The 20,130-nt window shown below is 38.6% G+C and overlaps 2 protein-coding genes across 3 annotated transcripts; one reads left to right on the top strand and one right to left on the bottom strand.

The window, feature by feature from the left end:
• Positions 1–220: 220 nt before the first annotated feature.
• On the bottom strand, positions 221–7,606 carry sgcb (sarcoglycan, beta (dystrophin-associated glycoprotein)). The gene is made up of 6 exons (XM_074636171.1): positions 7,535–7,606; positions 5,017–5,226; positions 4,553–4,738; positions 4,259–4,450; positions 3,320–3,451; positions 221–2,509 (listed from the first exon to the last, which is right to left on the bottom strand). The coding sequence occupies exons 1-6, from the start codon at positions 7,547–7,549 to the stop codon at positions 2,309–2,311; spliced, it is 936 nt and encodes a 311-aa protein (XP_074492272.1). The 5' UTR covers positions 7,550–7,606; the 3' UTR covers positions 221–2,308.
• A 2,052-nt stretch (positions 7,607–9,658) lies between these two features.
• spata18 (spermatogenesis associated 18) lies at positions 9,659–19,399 on the top strand. 2 transcript variants are annotated; one of them, XM_074636132.1, is made up of 12 exons: positions 9,667–9,958; positions 12,423–12,528; positions 12,625–12,740; positions 13,447–13,553; positions 14,550–14,645; positions 14,743–14,877; positions 15,827–16,118; positions 16,251–16,409; positions 16,506–16,681; positions 17,192–17,315; positions 18,887–18,949; positions 19,210–19,399. In XM_074636132.1, the coding sequence occupies exons 1-12, from the start codon at positions 9,872–9,874 to the stop codon at positions 19,264–19,266; spliced, it is 1,518 nt and encodes a 505-aa protein (XP_074492233.1). In that variant the 5' UTR covers positions 9,667–9,871; the 3' UTR covers positions 19,267–19,399. The 2 variants fall into 2 exon arrangements, with proteins under 2 accessions (XP_074492232.1, XP_074492233.1); XM_074636131.1 differs by lacking the exons at positions 17,192–17,315; positions 18,887–18,949; positions 19,210–19,399 and adding an exon at positions 16,850–17,046 and having other exon boundaries at positions 9,659–9,958; positions 16,506–16,776.
• The last annotated feature ends 731 nt before the right edge of the window (positions 19,400–20,130 follow it).

Raw genomic sequence — 20,130 nt, 5'->3', positions numbered from 1 at the left:
GACCCTAAAGATGCCATTCTGTGATCCATTCAATCATTTACATGTCTAGTTAATGTCTTACTGTCATTGTTGTCCTCTTTATGTATGACAGATACCTATGATCCTGACCGTTTTATGGCGAGGAGAACCATGCCCTTGGCTCCACATTCTCTTAGATAATAAAACAGTAAATGGTTTTAAATGATCTGTAAACACTTGAAGCATTTCCTGAAATCAATGATAACAAGTTTCACATAGTTTCTTTATTGAAACAAACATAGCAATGAAATGTTGGCCAATAAGGCTGATCGGCCTTTTTTCCTGTTATTTCCATTCAGTTGATCTCACGTCAGGTCTGAGAACAACCACTTTATGACATTTAAAACAGACAAGATGATCCAACGCAAAATGAAAGTCAAACATTTTATAATATATTGCACAAAATTCAAACCACTCGATATACTGTAGGCTTCAGGCCAAAACTACTTAGTTAAAAAGGTGCAGTGTGTAGCATTTGGCGGCATCTAGCGGTGAGGTTGCCAACTGTGTAGGAGAACTACGGTGGCCGACATGAAAACGTGAAAACACAAACGTCCCTATCTAGAGCCAGTGTTTGGTTTGTCCGTTCTGGGCTTCTGTAGAACAGAGATTCTCAAAGTAGGGTATAAAATTGTGCTGTATCATTAAAAAGTACAAATCTACAGATGGGGACTATTTGCGTCAATAAAACAATCATATTGTGTCCATCACTCCCACCCACGTTAGCTTTGGGCCAATAGAAACTCTGATTTGATTGTGACACACAGCAATAAATTCATCATTATTAAGTTGAAGCACTCCCTGACAGTCAGCTTTAGACTGGTGAGTTTAAATATCTGGATTTATTAGGACTATGCCAGTCTGGCTACTGCTCATTTTCTGAAAGCTTTTAAGATCAATTACTTGAAATGTATAAATGCTGTCAAGTCGAATCCAAATGCAATTATATTGCATATATTGTTATTGTTTCTGTTTTTGTACAGCCTAAACTAAGTTGTGAATGAGTTACTTATTAGAATATGCCAAGTAAAAAGGGTAGGTATAATAAGCTGAAGCTTCACCCTACTGCTTCTTGTTACCTATTCTTTATCATGTGCATTCCCTACAGAAAATTGTTAATAAGGACCGAATTAAATGACTACTACTACTACAATTTGAATAAAATTACCATCTGTTTAAAGGTGGTATTAATATTCAGTAAGATTGCAAATTTCTCCACTGTGGGACTAATAAAGGATTATCTCATATTATCTTATTTAATCTCAACATGATACAAATTGAAATGTGTTTCTGTTTATCAATATCAAACAAGTCTGAAGTATTTACTTTGGAAAGTTTTAGAATATAAATTTTTTTTGGGGAAAATGGTCTCCCCTATAAGGGTTCCCTGGCTCCAAAAAGTTTGGGAACCCACAACTGAAACTTCTCCTTGTCCGTTCTGGGCTACTGTAGAAACATGGAGGACTCCGTGTAGATTTCAGGTGATTATACACTAAAGAAAAATGAATATTATATTCCATTTCTGCCAATAGATCCCGCTAAATGCTACACACTGAACCTTTAAACTCCCCTTACATCCATCCACATCAACATTTATAAAGAGATTTGCATTAATATGTAACGTAACATAGTGCAAACACTCTCCTTCTGTTTTTCAATATTGAATTATTAAAAAAGGTTTTGCAACAAAATTAGATTATTACATTTATATTATATTCTATATCATCCCTTGTAAATCCATTGGCACGTGCAAGAAAGAGATCTACTCTGCTTCAGCATTACTGGATGGCCTTAAATATACCTTATGTTTTACACTTTATCCCAAATGTAATATTATATAAATCATTGTAATCATGTAGTGTGTCACGCCAGTCAGTTAATATAATAATATAATAAAAGCTGCCAGAAACAATGAGCAAATAAAATCTCATACAACCCCTCTATAAGGTTTGTATATTAGTAATACTGGACGGTAAGGCAGAGAGTAAATACTGTAGCGTCTAATCCTCTCAGTGGGCAGTAAACCACCGCAGGATGGTAAATCTGGGAGTGTTATGGCATTATAGATAAAGTTGGCACACCTGCAGAGCAATAAAAATACTTCAGCTCTTACAAGTTCATATCTTTGGCTGAGTGGCAACGATCTGTAACACAATTCCTGTTTGGCAAACAAAATGACGGTTGTACTGCAGAGGTATTATTATGTCATAAGTCATGATCAATGTCCTATAGAGTTTTCTATATACGCAAATTTGTAATCTGACTGATGTAAAAAGCAGACTCCAGTCTACTAGCCAGCTTTTCTACAGGGGTTATCTGAAGTCTGGCAGCCCATGTTGGGATATTTCACCTGCACACGAAACAGAGTCCCATCTGCACACATGCAGAGCTTGTACCTCTCCATGCCTTCATCGAAATACACATCTCCTGCTGAGTTAGGGATGCGTGAAGCGTTGAACATGACTGATCCATTGAGGATGATGCTGTTCTCCTGCAAAGAGAAAATAACTCGTCTATCCTCACATCTTCATCAGATTTAATCATGCAAGAGTTTTTAACACCTTTATTTTTAAAAGACATAATTTGCAAGGATTTTTGTACCAAAGTGGGAAAACATGCACTCACACAACAAGTCATGTTAAGGTCCCGACACACCAAGCCGACGGTCAGTCATCAAACAGTTTGGGACCGTCGGTGAACGTCTGTCTGTCTAGTTTTTGTCGGCTCTAGTTTGCCCGTTTCAGTTTGGCCGATTCAGCATGTTGAATCGGAGCTCGTCGGTGAGAGAAATCACTCTGATTGGCTGTTCAGCTTAAACGAATCAGTGCACGAGAAGAGAAACGGAAGTGAGGAAAGCAAGCCGACGAGGACAAACACAGAAGGCTCTTCTGATTTTTCATCTTCATCTCATCTGATTGTTCCAACACAAGGATATTTTTTCACAGCGACATGAACATCTGGAATGAAGCTAAGTGGTGAGTGAGAGTGGTGTGAAAATGGTCGGCAGACGCCGCTTTGTTTCATGTACGTATCATAACAACAGCTTGTATATCCGCCGTTCTCGGTCTTCCTGTTTCCCTTTTTGAATGATGAATACAGACTACCGCCACCTGCTGGTGTGGAGAGGTATTTCCTCTCACGCAGGCGCAGAACGTACGTGCTAACTGTCCTAACTGTGCGTTCGAGTGCAACTTTTTTGGCCAAAACAATGGCGACGTGAGGCGACGCAGCTAGTGACCTAGTTCTTTGATGTCGGGTTGGTGTGTCTGGGGCCTTTAACAGGACTACCCTCTGTACTTACAGCCCTGAGCTCGATGCCTCCACCCACTTTGAACTCTACGGTCCGGCCCATGATGTTGACCCCCTCGTTTCCACGAATGATGGCTTTACTGTCCCCTTTAATTGTCAGGTCAGATGATGCACTACTGGTGATCTAAAATCAGAGACAGACCATGAGATTTGAAAACAATTAACAGATTAAATGTGTGTGCTTGTGCATTGTCATCAAACCCTGAAAATACTGACAGAGTACACTGTTACATTCACAACATGGCTGAGCTGTTTGTAAACTGTGGCACAAAGATTTGTCATTCTGATGGCACATAAATGTTTACTTTTGAGAGAGAAACTAAGGATTTTGAGCCGGTTACGGGCTTTTTGCAGGTGATCCACTGTGTGGTGCTGTTTGTACAAATTGTTTCAAGAAATGTTTTGCAAATGTTGATGATGATTCGAGAAATGTACCAAAGCGATTGAGAAAAACTGTAAAGATGCAAAGCCGGGCCTTTATTTTGTAGTAATGTAAAAACACCTCTGTTAGGGATTATAGAGCTTTGAGTCTTCTTTATTTATCAGCTTTGCACACCTGCTTTTCATTCAGATTCTCTCAGACTCTGTCAGCGTTGGTGAACTGCAAACTTCACGTCTCTCTGGATATTATTCACATTTCCAGTCTGGACTTTAGTGGGCCACTCAGGGACATTCAGATACTGATTGTGAAGAACCTAAAGTCTAAACTTCCTTCATTTCACACTGATGAAGTTCAGTGTGTGTTCTTGGGGACTTTTTATGGCTTTATTTAGCCCTAATAATTTGCAAAATTAAAAAAAATGACATTTAACTTTACTATTATGGGTACTGATCGTACTATGTGCACAGGTTGTCAAACATTAACATAATAACTCATGTTATGAATCACTTTTTTATGACAGCTATCAGACGTTATTAGCATTATACACACCCTTTCTGTTGAAGCCTTTTTAACACTGAGAACTTTGACTCCTTTGGGCAAATGGAACTCGTGGTTCTCAAAGTCTGTGCTGAAGAACGTGGTCTGTGTGCGAGGGTCCGTGAAGGTAATGCCAACATCGCTGACGATCAACGTCTTGTCCTTCTCTACGCTCAGCTTGGTGGTGCCTTGCTGGAACACAACCTGGAACAACATACATCAAAATAAAAGAGTAGATTTAAAATAAAGGTCTATGTGTTTAAACTACTCAGTGTTCACTGTGAGTGTAGTCTCTGTGTTTCTCACCGGATTATTGTTGCCCACGAGGACTAGGTCCTGGTCCTTGCGGCCTCCTACTGTGCTTTTGTGCAGCGGGTGAACGATGCCCATGTCCGCCTTCTGTTTGAAGCGCAGCAGGCCGGTTTCATGGAACTCCATACTGTCGCACCCATTCGGACCGATACGGATCACGGTCCATATTACCAGAGTGATCTGAGGGACAGAGGAGTTGTTTAAAGGGATAGTTCGGGTGTTTCTCAGTGGGGTTGTATGAGGTACTTCTCCATAGTCAGTGTATTACCTACAGTAGATGGAGTTTAGAGAAACAGACAGGAGTACACCGACTATGGAGAAGTACCTCATACAACCCCAATGAGAAACATCTGAACCATCCCTTTAAAAGACCATGATTCATGCAACAGCACATAATGGTCAATTAACTCTTTAACATAATTTTCAAGTGTAATCAGGAGGACATTTGTAGTACTCACAATGAGGTTAATTAAGGCGAGGAGGAAGAGGAGGACAACGATGCAGACAGCCATGTTTCCCTTGCGTCCTCTCAGCCCCGTCTTATGAAGACGTTCTTCTTCTATGGGCACATAGCCTGCTTTGAAGTTACTGTTGTGTTCCTTGTTGATACAACGTCTTTCTATCGCCTTCTCTCGCATGGACTTCTTCACGGGCCCATTGGAGCTCTCCTGGAAGGAAAAACAATCTCTGAGGCATGATGACACTCAAAACATTTATTATTTTAAAAGCCCTTCTAGGGTTAGGGCATTGGAAATTAGCAGTAGCTATAAATGCTGATACGTTGCATTGGATAATTTTTGTATTTGTTCTTATCAAATAGACATTAAAAGGTACAGTGTGTAGGATTTGGTGGCATCTAGTGGTGTGGTTGCAGATTGCAACCAACTGAGTACCCCTCCGCTCACTCCTCACTTTCCACAACTGCGATAACGTGAGTCGCCGAGTGCAAAACCGTGGTAAACGCCGTTCACCTTCGCTCAGAGGCCATCCTTACCATAATAACACTACTTTAGGAGCAACAGAAGTCGGACGACGGCTGGCGGTACCACTGTTTACTACTCCGTGGCTCGCGTTACCGCAGTTTCACAAGTATGTTGGAGAACTACGGTGGCCTTCAAGTAACGTAAAAACGTGAAAGTCTCTCTAGAGCCAGAGTTTGGTTTGTCCGCTCTGGTCTACCATAGAAATATGGTGGTGCTGAACTCTGTGAGGAGGGTAGTGTCTAGAAGGGATCCCGCGAATTGGAGAAACTCTCGCCGGATGGTTAAGGTTAGGCATTTATCTCGTCTAGTTAAGGTTAGGATAGGTCGTCGGGCAGTGAGTCTTGTTTTTTTTTTTGCAGATCTCAGGTCAGATTTTGCAACTTGCTGGTTACCTTCTAGACACGACTGACCAGCTCCAAAGAACGTATAGTATATTGTCAAGAAGTGAAAGTCAATTGTTCGTTCCATTGCAACATCAGTGCCCAGCAGCCATTTCGGACTGAAACCGACTACCGGACGCCAGTAAAACGTCCGCCTACAAAGTGCCGTACAACAGTAAAAAAAAAAAGATTTCTATTCTACTGTCATAGTTATTTTCTCTCCCAAAATGGCCTGTGTTGAACGATACAAATATTATAAATATAATAAGTGTTTTCTGTCCAAAATTGTGGCAGCGGCTGTTGTAAAAAAAAACACTGGAGTTTCGTCTCTTTGCTTCTATTCTCTATTCTAGAGTATATACAGTATACTGTACTGTATATACTCTCCTATGTAGATATGAAGGGCTCATTCTAAGTAAACGAAAACACAACAATTCTTAGTCTCATGTGATTATACACTAAAGAAAACATAGTTATGAATATTATATTTAATTTCTACTGATAGATCCCATAAAATGCTACACACTGGCCCTTTAAATGAAGTGAAATAATATATTTTAAAGCCCACATAAAAACACAAACATTTCCTTACATATACTTAGTTTTATAGGCTTACACCACCCTCTATATCTACATAAACAGACTGGAGTTGACCATTTAAAGTCAAATTCCCCCACTCCATACTTAGATACCTTAAAATCACAGTTGTATTTTAAACATAGACATTGTATATTATTTTCATGGCTTTCTCTGTGTATGAAACTCTCCATAAATCTACATCAACTGTCCATTTCTATATTAAACTGTAGGTTTTAGCTCTTATTGGTGCTCTACATCTACATAAACAGCCTGGAAACATAGTTATGAATATTATATTCCGAGTATAGATTCCCACAAAATGCTACACACTGGCCCTTTAAATGAAGTGAAATATTACATTTTAAAGCATGAAACTGACCCACATAAAAACATTACCTTTTCCTTACATATAATTAGTTTTATAGGCTTATACCACCCTCTACATCTATATAGACAGACTGGAGTTGACAATTTAAAATACAATTCCCCAAATCCATACTTATATCATAAAATCACAGTTTAACTTTACACATAGACATTGTATATTGTTTTCATGGCTTTCTCTGTGTATGAAACTCTCCATAAATCTACATGAACTGTCCATTTCTATATTAAACTGTAGCTCCTATTGGTGCTCTACATAGGAATGCATCTCAGTTAAATACCCTGGACTGACTGTCTGTAGTCACAACTATAAATAAACTGCACTCATTCTAGCAGCAACACTGTTGCATTGTCATGCAGCTACTAGGCTCATCTTTATATTAGCAACATTATTGCTGTTTAGCAACAAATGACTGCAGCTGCAGATCTGCTACAATAAGCTTATAGCAGTTTTATTTCCATATAATGCTGCTATAATAACCAAGCAGAGGCCTGTGTTTATCACACATTAGACGACAATAAAGCCCAATACATTTATATTTATTACATCAGGTTACTCATGAACATATATCAATGCTTTCTTAGCAAACACATGAGCAAAAAATCAGAGTAAAATGCAAGAAAAACATCAAATGTTGCAGATAACGGACCTGTTCAGACGCCATGTTGACCCTCTCCTGCCTGCAGAGAGACAGGAAGATACCACTATTCACAGTCCATGGGGGGACGAAGGAAACGGTTATGATGTCAGTTATTATTGACGGGACGATATTTATTGATGGATAAAATAATAATGTTAAGATAAAGGAGAACAAACATCGGGTGTTTCTATTTAGAAGGAGCGTGCTCAAATAAATGGAGGTTTATATGATGATAAAAGATGGTTCAGTCCAAGTTCAACCAGCCAATGACAGAATGATCCTAAAATAGAGAAACATCCATTCATAGTTTCCATAAGTAAACCATGAAGTAAACTGCCAAGTAAAGCAGGGCACAACATTAAAGTTCTCCCTATTAATTAACACCAAAATATAAGCATTTAGTAAAAAAAGAAAAGAAAAAAAAAGAGGAACAAACAAATGTATTTAACAGGCTCAAAAAACATCTTTTGACTTTATTAAAACACTTGATCTCAGTGTTATTGTTGAAATTGTCAATACTAAAGAAAATATGGATAGCAAATTTATTAATAGAAAGACTTGAGTGTGAGGTTGCTGTAGATCACATCTGCAGTGTATGGAGTGAAATGATAAAATACAGATATTCATGTAGCTTAACTTTTCTAGGCTGTTATAATTTTGTCTTTAACATTTTTAAAATGTCACAAATATTACTCTGTTAAATAATTCTAACCATTGAGTAACTTTGTTTCACTATATTATCATTATTATTATTATAAGTAGTAGTATAATTTTTATAATTTTAAGTGCTATGTATGTACATTATATGACTATTTATATATATATTATATATTTCCCTCATTTTTATTATCGTCATCATCTTAGCAATAAAGTCAATGTTACATCCATGTAAGGTATTTTATTTTCAAATATATATATATATATATATCCATTATTATAATGGTACATCCATGTATATTTTATTTATTTTTTATATTTTTTTTTTGCGCTGTGTATGTACAATATGACTATTTATATATTATATATTTCCCTTCTTATAACTTTATATATGCTGCTAAGTGGAGTGGATTGCTACCAAACCAAATTTAACATGCAATGAAGCATCTTATCTTATCATTGTAGCTATTAAATATAAATATGTCTGGGGAGATGGGCATCAGTATAGTATAGCTATAATACCACTACCTCTACAGTAAGCCTGTTGCTTGCCTCATTGCGATCAATTTAGACTACTTGATATGTTTTTATTTTATTTTTAATTAATTAATTATTTTTTTATTTTATTTTTTTGTTAAATAACACAGATAAACAAAAGTGATAAATATGTGCCAACTGGACACAAAACACACATATACACACATATAAAAATATAAAGTTAAAAATAAAATAAACAAGAGGAGGATTCATCTACTTGTTATGATTTAATATGTGCTAATGATCTGACAACAACTCTCTGCACTAATTCAATTAAAGTGTCATAATCGGATTTATTTCAACACAGCAGATCTGTTACCGAGCTGTAACCGGGTTCACTCTGCGGGCCTCCGGTGTCGTCTGACCGGATGACATTACGGTCGTGTTTATCACCGGAGAGCAGAACCAGCAGAGGAACACAGTGACAGTTAGAGCTTCATGTTTTTTTTTTACATTTATCCTTTGATATTGCAATATATTGTTATTAATTATTTTTTTATTTGTTTGTTTGTTTTATTGACACAGCAAACATTAATTACTTCTCTATTGTTTTCTTCCATTTACATGCATGTTCTTTTTAAATATCTATATATTGCAATTTGCTTAATGAATTGTATATAAATATATACAATTCATTAAGCAAATTACAATAAATAAGATGGAATCAGAGAATTTAGACTTTTTTTCTCTTAAACAATTACTCATGATTAATCGATTATCAAAATATTTCAATTTGCTTTATTGGCATGACTGTATATGACTATATATGACTATATATGACTATATATATATATATATATATATATGTGTTTTTTTTTTTATTTTGTTCTTTTTTTTTAATTTTTTAATTTATTATTGAATTGACGCTTTGGCAATATTGTTCACCTGACAGTCATGATCAATAAAGCAAATTGAATGGAATATAATTGAATAGAGCAGAGCTGCTCGCTGCTGGTCGGATCCTCTGGTTGCCACAACTGAGAGCTGGTTGTTTGGCTTCAGTAGGAGGAGAGAAAGCTGGCAGGACAGGACTCTTACTGCTGCACTCCTCTGTCTCTCTGTCTCTCTGTCTCTCTGTCTCTCTCTATCTCTCTCTAACAGCCTCCATCCTCCTCCTCCTCTAGGTGCATTTAAAGTATTACCGGACGGATCATGGCGGACACGTTGAGGAGACTGACCAACACGTCCTCCTTCAGCGTCCTACAGGACAAACTGGACAGCTGGAACAAAGACTACCATGTAAGTTCATCAATAAGTCATGAACGACCTAAATCTGACTGAAGCACTGCTGCATCATCACCAGTCAGATAGTTAATAATCTCATTAGTTAGTCACTAAAATTACCTTTATGTGCACTAGAAAACTAGTTTTAGTCCTGCATAAATTATAAATTGCTTTACTTACTTGATTTTTAGTGGCTAAAATTACATTTATATACACTTCAAAACTAGTTTTAGTCCTCTAGAAATAATAAACTGCTTTGTTTACTTGATTTTTAGTGGCTAAAATTACATTAATGTACACTAGAAAACTAGTTGTAGTCCTGCATAAATTATAAATTGCTTTGTGTACTTGATTTTTAGTGGCTAAAATTACATTTATATACACTTAAAAAACTAGTTTTAGTCCTCTAGAAATAATAAAGTGCTTTGTTTACTTGTTTTTTTCCCCACTATCTAACTAAAATTATTTATTTATACTCATTTTTATTTTAATTATGGATAATATAATGTAAGCACAGTGGTTTTTGGATGATACATTAAATAATTTAAAACACTACAGTAAAGGAATGTTGTTTATTAGATGATGAGTTTGGTTGCTATGGACGCCAGTCGCCATGACTACAGACTACTACAAAGATCAGTTACTGGTAAGATGGTTCACGTCCTGTGAAGTTTCCGGCTACACCGGAATAGCATGTTGCAGAGGGACCGGAGGTGAACTGTCTAGTGATTTCTTGCAGGTTATACTCTAAATAAATGTACACAAGAGGTATGGTATTTAATATTTTGTTGTGTTGTAACAAAACTGTGCTAGAAACATGGATAGGCTTACCTGTTCTTTCTGATTCTTCCTCTGGTCTGCAAGAGAGAAATCTGCCCTAAAACAATTCTTTCATTGGGTATTAAAAATGTTTTGTTTAACAAAAAAAAAAACAGAGCTGCAACATTTAATCAAATATTTGTCAACTGATAAATTAACGGTCAACTATTTTGATAATCTAATAATCAGTTTGAGTAATTTTTTAAGAAAAAAAAAGTCTAAATTCTCTGACTGCAGCTTCTTAAATGTGAATATTTTCTGGTTTCTTTCCTCCTCTATGACAGTAAACTGAATATCTTTGAGTTGTGGACAAAACAAGACATTTGAGGACATCCTCTTGGGCTAACAACTAATCAATTAATCAAGAATATTATCAACAAATTAATTGACAATGATAATAATCGTTAGTTGCAGCCCTACTTCATTTACTTCTGATTTTTATAATTCAGACAAATTTAGCAATGTTTTGATATGATTGGTAGGCTATGTGTGCACATATATCACTTAAAGGTCCCATATCGTGCTCATTTTCAGGTTCATACTTGTATTTTGTGTTTCTACTAGAACATGATTAAATGCTGTAATGTTAAAAAAAACACTTTATTTTCCTCGTAATGTCAGCCTGAATATACCTGTATTTACCCTCTGTCTGAAACGCTCCGTTTTAGTGACTTTCAACGGAATTTCAACAGAATTGCGTTGCTAGGCTACAACTTGGGTCCATGTTTACTTCCTGTCAGCTGATGTTATTCACATACACTGCAACAGGAAATAAACTGAGACACATTTAGAATGTTTACCTTTAAAACTGTGCAATGGTCTAAATATTGTATATTTGTGACATCACAAATGGACAGAAATCCTAACGGCCTGTTTCAAACGAACAATTTCTGAATACGGGCTGTGTGTATTTCTCTGTATATTGAGCGCTTCGATACTTTCACAGTATTTATAAAGCACTTAAACCTGCTTTATAATATAAAAGACATGAAAATCTCACTTTTTACAATATAGGACCTTTAAACTATTCAATGCAATAATATACTAAACCTTATAATTTCCAGAATACCATCATTTTACATTGTTTGGTATAAAAACATTAATGTAAAAATAACAAACACTATACACACGTCACTGCCTAAGTTACTTTCTTATTTGTTGCAATAAATAAATAAATATGCAAGAATTTTCATCTGCAATACACTGAAATAATCGGCCATATAGATACTTAAAAAGTGGGATATGTCAAAAAAGGCACAACAACATAGAGTACAAAAGTCTCACCATGTTCGGCTCTTAATGTTATTACCATAGTGAGACGTTTCTGGGTCATATTTAAAAAAAAAGGAAATTGTCCGTTCACTTTGCACGCTCATAGAGCCGACTCATTCACATCACTACGTTAAACAATTCCTCTATAACAACATTATATATTTAGCTATAACAGAAAATGTATAGAGAGGACAACAGAAAAGACCAAGCATATAGTAACAGCCTTTAACATTTTACGATTTCAACTGCTTTATGGATTTAAAGGTAAAAATAAAAATGACTGACTGAATGATCACAGTCATCATCTCCCTGTCACCTTCTGTCTGGAATTAACTAAAGATTTGTCTTGTTTATCATTAGCATATTGTTTGTCATATTTACCCTCCAGGTTATTTCCTGTGACCAGAATCTAAACAGATGTTGTGAGCTGGTTGAACTCACCGCCAAGATCCAGGGCCAACTGTTCACCATCCTCAACCTCGCAGCTGCTGAAGGTTAGTTTTACATTTGGACTTTGTTTTCATTTACAAATGGTTATAATCACTCATGATCTATTCAACCCCCTCTGTGTTTTTACACTCCTGACTCAGGTGGACACTATGCTGGAGTGGACACACTCAAAGCGCGCCTGCTGCCTTGGCTTGGCACCTGTTTCTCCATGGCGACGCCCTCGGTCACTGTCGACACCAGTCTGCAGCTCATCCAGGTGACATCACCTATAAATAACACAGAAACATCTCATTAATAAATCTATCAAAATTAATTTACATGCAGTAACACTATACACCATGGTCCAGGGTACAGCAACCTGCGGCTCCGGAGCCACATGTGGCTCTTTAGCTCCTCTCCAGTGGCTCCCTGTGGATTTATAAAAATGGAAATGAATAACTGTTTTTTGTTTACATTTTAATTTTTATGTATCATTGTTGTAGGTCTATGGTACGACGGAGTATTAGGGCCACATTGAGGAAAAATAAATAAATCAGAGATTTAGAGAATAAACTCATAATATTACGAGAATCAAGTCGTAATATTATGAAAATAAGTCATAATATTATAAAGTAGTAATTTTACGTTATTTTCTTTTTTTCTCGTAAAGTTATGACTTTATTCTCGTAATATTATGACTTTTTTCTGTAAATCTCAGATGTTTTTTCCCTCAATGTGGCCCTAATACTCCGTAGTAAATTGTCTCTTTGGCCCTCACTGCATTAGACTTATATACTATATACTTAGACTATAAACTGTGTTACCTTCATCACAACGCTCAAACGTTTTGCGGCTCCAGACAGATCTTTTTTTTTTTTTTGTCTAAAATGGCTCTTTTGATAGTAAAGGTTGCTGACTCCTGGCCATAGTCCATCTGGCGATGTGGTTATCATTTGTACTGTATCATTATGTTTTATGATCAGGAATCAGTGGAGAAGGACCGGATGATCAGGGAGCTTTCTGCCTCCCATGACAACGACATTCGGAAGCTGTCCTCCACTTGCCTGCAGTTGGACTCAACCAGAGCAGAGTGAGTCTGAAGCCCCTTTTCAACCACAGGAACGTTAATCCAGAACTAGGAACCTTTTGAGGAACTCACTGTGTTTCGACCACATGAACCAGGGTCTAAATTTAGTTCCAGGGACGCAATGAAAGCGGGGTCGGGCGCACCACCGGCCCGTCTCGCCCGCACCGTCTGGGAGGTGGAGCGTGAGGACCCGAAAGATGCTCACGAAAGGTTAACGTCACGCTGCCGTAAAGTGGTATCGATGCCATTGTATCGGAGCCGTTATGGGAGTACGAGTACATGAGCTCAGTATCGGACCCGATACCCGATACTGGTATCGGGTATCGGCGCATCTCTAATTAAAAGTAAAGTTAGGCTGTGCTGTCGGTTTTCTGACTCATTTTAAAAAAGAGAGGGAAAGAGAGAGAGAGAGATCGCATGAGCAAGAAGTAGAATGGTGAGCTGCAGGGCTGGCTTAAGGCATAGGCCGTATAAGCAGTTGCCTAGGGTGCCTCCTTCTGGAGGCTCTGGTTGCCCTCGAAAAGAAAAGAACATTTTAAATGCCAGTGGGCGCCCTTCCTCATTTTCTGCATTAAGGTAACAAATGAACAAATAAATAAAAAAATGTTGCTAGGGTACCTAAAGGAATAGAACCGGCCCTGAGTGAGAGAGACAGACGACTGGGAATGAGAGAAAAAAAAAAAGGTATTTCTATTTTTTTCGTACGTCAGCGGACTAATTTAACTAATCTTCGCAGTTCTTCAGACCGCGGTGGAAACACAAACAACAAGAGGCTGAAGGAACCTTTTAGTTCCTTGAAAAGTAGTTCCTGGACTAAAATGACCAGGAACTTCTTGGTGGAAACGTGGCTTAAAAGATGTACAACAGTAGAAGCAGCCAGCCAGTTTCATCCCCTAACTTGCATGGCTCATGTTTAGATGTATTTGGATACAAGTCCACAGCGTGGAGAAGGGGACGTATATAAAGGCTGCTTGCACGTTATTTCCATTTATTTAACAGATTGGCCGATGCTCAGAAGGAACTGGATCAGACAAAATGCAAATCAGCAACCACTCTGCTGGCCACTGAAGATGAAATATTGCAGCTGAAAGCAGAGTGAGTCAAATACTGCCGTGGTATTTTCATTAAATACAATACTCAGTGTGTCTGTATGTGTGCTCCTCTGTTGATGTGAAGCACGTTTGTGTTTTAGTTTGCGATCTGCACACGAGGAGGTGGGGATTTACAAAAGGAAGCTGGAGGCTCTTGATGACTACGAGCGGCAGATCCGCTTGCTGAAAGATGAAGTGTCCTACCTGAGCACAGAGAAGGCCCTGCTGCAGGAGAGGTATACCTGCTCTATACACACACAGACATGCAAATACCGTATACACACACAGACAGCACGACACAGAACAATGTCTAAAATGATGATGTGTTTCTCTCATGGGCGGATTATGAGACAAAGTGCTCCTGGGCACAGACATGCAAAAGGCCCCACCACCTCTCCTACATACGAGCAAGACAGACAGACTTTATAGTTGTTTCACCTCTTCTGGTAGCTGCTTTGCATCTCTTTTGGTCTCTTTGTGGTTATTTTGCCACTTTTCATAGTTGTTGCGAGTCTCTTTGCAGCTGTTTTGCATCTTTGTTGTCTTTTTGTGTCTCTTTGCAGCTGTTTTGCATCTTTGTTGTCTTTGTGTCTTTCTGGTTGTTTTGCCATTTTTCATAGTTGTTGTGAGTCTCTTCACAGCCGTTTTGCATCGCTATGTGGTATTCTTGAGTCTCTTTGCAGCTGTTTTGCATCTCTTTGTAGTCTTCTTGTGTCTCTTTGCAGCTGTTTTGCATCTCTTTGTTGTCTTTTTGTGCATCTTTGTAGTCTTCTTGTGCCTCTTTGCAGCTGTTTTTTAATCTCTTTGTAGGCGTCTTGTTCCTCTTTTTGTAGTCGTTTTGTGTCTCTGTGGTTATTTTGTCTCTCTTTGCAGCTGTTTTGCATCTTTTTGTAGTCTTCTGGTATCTCTGCAGTTGCTTTGCATCTCTATGTAGTTATATTGTGTCTCTCTGGTGGTTTTGCCATTTTTCATAGTTGTGAGTCTCTTTGCAGTTGTTTTTCATCTCTTTGTTGTCTTCTTGTGACTGTAGTTATTTTATGTTTCTTTGTGATCATTTTGAGTCTCTTTGAGTGACATTTTGTAGGTGAAGACTAGACGGGGCCCCTGACACTTTGGGCCCCTGAGCCTGAGCCCGGTAGGCCCGTTCAGTAATCCATCCGTGATTTCTCTTTCCGTCTCTCTCAGGTTGGTGCAAAGTCGTTCTCCGAGCCCCTTGCCGAGGCTCAATCGTTCTCCGAGCCCCTTGCCGAGGCTCAGTCGTTCTCCGAGCCCCTTGCTGAGGCTCAGTCGGTCCTCCAGCCCCATGAGGAGCCAGTCGCCCACCAGAGCTCAGCTCACCAACTCCTCCCGCTACGCCCGCCTCGTGTCACGCTTCAGTGACCTGTACGCTGAGGAGCGTCTGGAGACCCAGACCCTGCTGCAACGCTACATTGCCGACTTAGAGATGGTCCAGAAAATCATCTTCATTGCTGTCGTGGTATGACTAATTATTTTAGATGAGCATATCAGACGTGCATGCAGAGAAAATTAGTGCTAAATCTGTTTGTATATGATTGGCTGAGCAACTGACTTTGAAATGTGTGTTTTTATTCATGTTGTCATGTGTCAGGAATCCTTTAAGATAGCAAAACTGGCTTACCGTCAGTTCAAGCTGCGCGTGAGGAAGTCGTTGTCCTCGTCTCACTTTGGGCTGGAAAGTCTGGAGGACGCAGCTGTGGACTACATCGTCAGAAACCTGGACCTCTACGACGTTCAGACCAGCATCAATGTAGGACTAAACACTTCTCTATGTGTCTTCTGCAGCATTTAATGTAGTTTGTTTGATACTGAAAAGGTCGTCTGTCTGTGTGTTTCATCCCTCCAGGATGTGATCAACACCATGAATGTGAACCCTCGGATCTCTTTCCCGCCAGAGGTGGACTTTACCCTCATCAGCGCCCTGATCAGGGAGACATGCAGGGTGGCGTTTGCCATGCAGACGTTGGACCCCCCGCTGGACTTGGCCTTCGCAAGTGATGGAGAACTTCACAGCGAGAGCAAGTCAGTCATTTGTACATTAATGCGTCTGTATCAGGGCGGCCCAAAGTCTGTGCTTTTACAGTCAATTTTATGCATTGTAATTATAAAGAGTTTAAGTTATTGTATCGTGCTACATTTCCAAACAATCATAGTAAAACACGACCCTATGAACTGCTGCACATCACTGAGGTTATTTGCTGTTCCTACCAGTAGATGTCACCGTCACACACAGACATTCTCACAGCTCTCCCTCAGTCTTTTCCAGGGCTGCAACTTTTACGATTATTTTCATTAATCGATTAGTTGTTTGGTCTATAAAATGTCAGAAAATGGTGAAAAATTTTATATTAATATTCAGTTCACTGTCATAGAGGAGGAAAGAAACCAGAAAATAATTTTTATTTCTTAAAAATTTACTCAAACCTTTTAATCAGTTATCAAAATAGTTGGGAATTAATTTAATAGTTGACAACTAATCGATTAATCGTTGAAGCTCTGTCTACTCTTTTCCCCTGCCTCTCTGTCCGTCAGGTATCGTCGCAGCTATGACTCGGAGTTGAGCGCTCCTCTGGTGATGTACCACCTGTGGCCAGCGTTGGTGGAAGGAGACGCCGTGGTGGTGAAGGGCGAGGCCGTGACGAGAAGGAGCGCTGTGGTACGGACTGTATAATACCTCAAACATATTAGGGCTGCACGATTATATCCAAAATGATATTATTTAGATAAATACTGAGATCATGATTATTTATCGCCATTATTCATTGATTTTTGGGGACAAAATATTTAACATATCAGAGGGCGCTGTTTTCACTTCCATGTTGTGCTACATTCATATTTTATTTTGTACAAATCTTTGCATCAAAATAAGACTTAAAATAAGGCTCTTATTTTCGTTTTGCCCATCTGATTAATATACAGTATATTACACTTCAGCCGCAACATTCAGGAAAGTGTTCAAAGGCTGCCGCCGTACAGTGCGCTCGCAACGGCATGACGGCTCCCCGAAAAGTGAAGCAAAAACATCTGGATCGCCCCCCCCAGGTGGCTGGCTGTTAGTTTAGGAAGCGCTTGATTTGATATGCAGCAGAGTTTTCTATCAGCGGAGCATTTTAAAACATCAATATTGCAGTTCATTTAAAGCGGAATTAGGTAAGATTGGAGCAAATATGATTTAAAAAAGTTTTTTTTATTAAACGGTCGCTATATCGTGACAGTAGTACATGAAACAGGTAACATGAAAAACATCATGTGCCTCTGTGTCCTCCGGTGCTCCTAACGGCATCTGCAAGATTTCACAGACCGGAGGAGAACAAGCAGTCAGAGCTGATATGAGGTCTGCTATCCATCTGCTGTCTATGAGAGCCGGCTGTCAATCACTCATGAACTCCGACCAAACGGTCAAACTAGGCAGCACTGATCAAATATGAATCAATATTATGTTACGTTAATGCCTATTTCTCTCCTCGAATGTTCTCAGAATCATCTTGTAGTGCACGGTTTAGCTGTAAAATGAGAAAGTTTGTGACGCCGGCGCCATTGTGAAATCTGGTGAAGGAACGCCAAGTTCTGGTCACATGACCGGAGCACAGCCAATAGGAACGCTCTCTCAATGAACTGACCTCTGATTTGTCAAAGTCTCCCGTCACGGACTAGATTTTCTAAAGCCTCAAAACAGAGCTATGAGGAGGTGCAGAAGTCTAGTTTTCTCTCAGAACACTTGAATTACAATATGCTGAAAGGTTATTATGGAATTTTTGCCCAATGACGCCACAAAATAAACTGCCTGCTGCTAATTTAATTGCGGGTAGCCAAAAATCGTGATTGCGATTACTATTAGATTAATTGTGCAGCCCTAAAACATATCATAATTAATTTTTAGTGTAAATCTTTTTATTAAATTTTTCAAAGTACATAGAGTCAAAACAACATACCAAACAACATAAGGTGCACAGCATATCAAACAAGTACATAAGTAACTAAAATACAAAAAAAAACACTACTAAAATAACATACATTTATACATCCATACTTGTGTGAATGTGGATTTGGAGAGCGTGTGTGTGTGTGTGTGTTTGCCTGTGCACGTGTGGGTGGGGGGGGAGGGGGGGAATCAGGGGAACCTACATCTGCTGTTTAGATACATATTCATAATTAATTTTAAGTGTGCTCTGGAGAACAATGAGAGTGCATGGAAAGGCTCATGTGTTTGCTGGTCTGTCTTTGCAGTGGAGTAGAAGCCGGAGTGTCAGCCCGATCCGCTCCCGCTCTCTCAGCCCAACTCGCAGTCTCGTAAGTCTCTATAATATTTGACAATGCAACCAAACACAGAAGTACCATTTGGGGTTTAGTTCAAGTGGATTTGCATCCTTTTATTGGGTTTAATATTGCTCAGCTGCTCATAAAACTTCTTTCCACTTAACAACATGCATTGCACACCCATGGCCTTAAGGGTATGTACTTCAAAAATCTAAGCTTTATTTATTTGAATTTGACTCAGTAGTTGTAAATATCACCAATAATATTATCTTTTTTTTTTTTTTATCTTTTAGGCATTTAATAGCCAAGGAAGCCTGTCTCCTGACCGTCTCAGAGCTAGCCACCTGTGAACTCTGGACAAGGATTCACACCTGTACCTCATGTCAGTGAATTAAAGTTTTTGAGGTATTTTCATCTGTATGATCACACTTGTGCTTCCACCAAATAAAGCAATGAAATCCTTAAATACTGCACCATCCAAAAGCCGCTTAGAGTTTACATTGTTGGAGGGCAGTTTAATGGGACGTCGACAGTAACTAGAGGTCAGTACATTATACACTAACCTGGGGAAATACTAGAAGTAAATAGGTCGCCATTACTGCGGTGGCGTCTCACGTTTCAATGCAAGCTGTCCAAAGAAGTGTACAAATCTTTTCTGTTGTTTCCACGCTCCACACTTGTTCCATCTTGTCAGTCATCTGCGAAGCACTTTGACCTGCACTAACCTGTATGAAAGGTGCTATACCAATAAAGTTTGATTGATTGATTGAACCGTGTTAGCAGGCGACTCTCAGCCGAATGCGTCGTGGTTGCTCATAGTGACGGCAGCTGTTGAAAACACAAACAGAACATGTAGGCGTCCTCGTAAAAAGCCTTAAATTTTACTTTAAAGGTCCCATATTATAAAAAAGTGATATTTTCATGTTTTTTTATTATAAAGCAGGCTTAAGTCCTATATAAATACTGTGAAAGTATTGAAACGCTCAATCGGGAAATACACACAGCCCGTATTCAGAAACTCTGCATTTGAAACAAGCTGTCAGGATTTCTGTCCATTTGTGATGTCACAAATAAACAATATTTAGACCCTTTACACAGTTTTAAACTTAAACATTCTAAATGTGTACCAGTTTATTACTGGTTGCAGTGTATGTGAATGTCACCATCTGACAATTGCAATTCTGTTGCAATTCCATCGACATTCCGTCGAAATG

This window comes from Sebastes fasciatus, chromosome 5, assembly GCF_043250625.1.
Source record: "Sebastes fasciatus isolate fSebFas1 chromosome 5, fSebFas1.pri, whole genome shotgun sequence".
Lineage (NCBI taxonomy): Eukaryota > Metazoa > Chordata > Actinopteri > Perciformes > Sebastidae > Sebastes > Sebastes fasciatus.
Note: the sequence above shows the minus strand (reverse complement) of the source record. Positions and strands in the feature narration are given on the sequence as shown.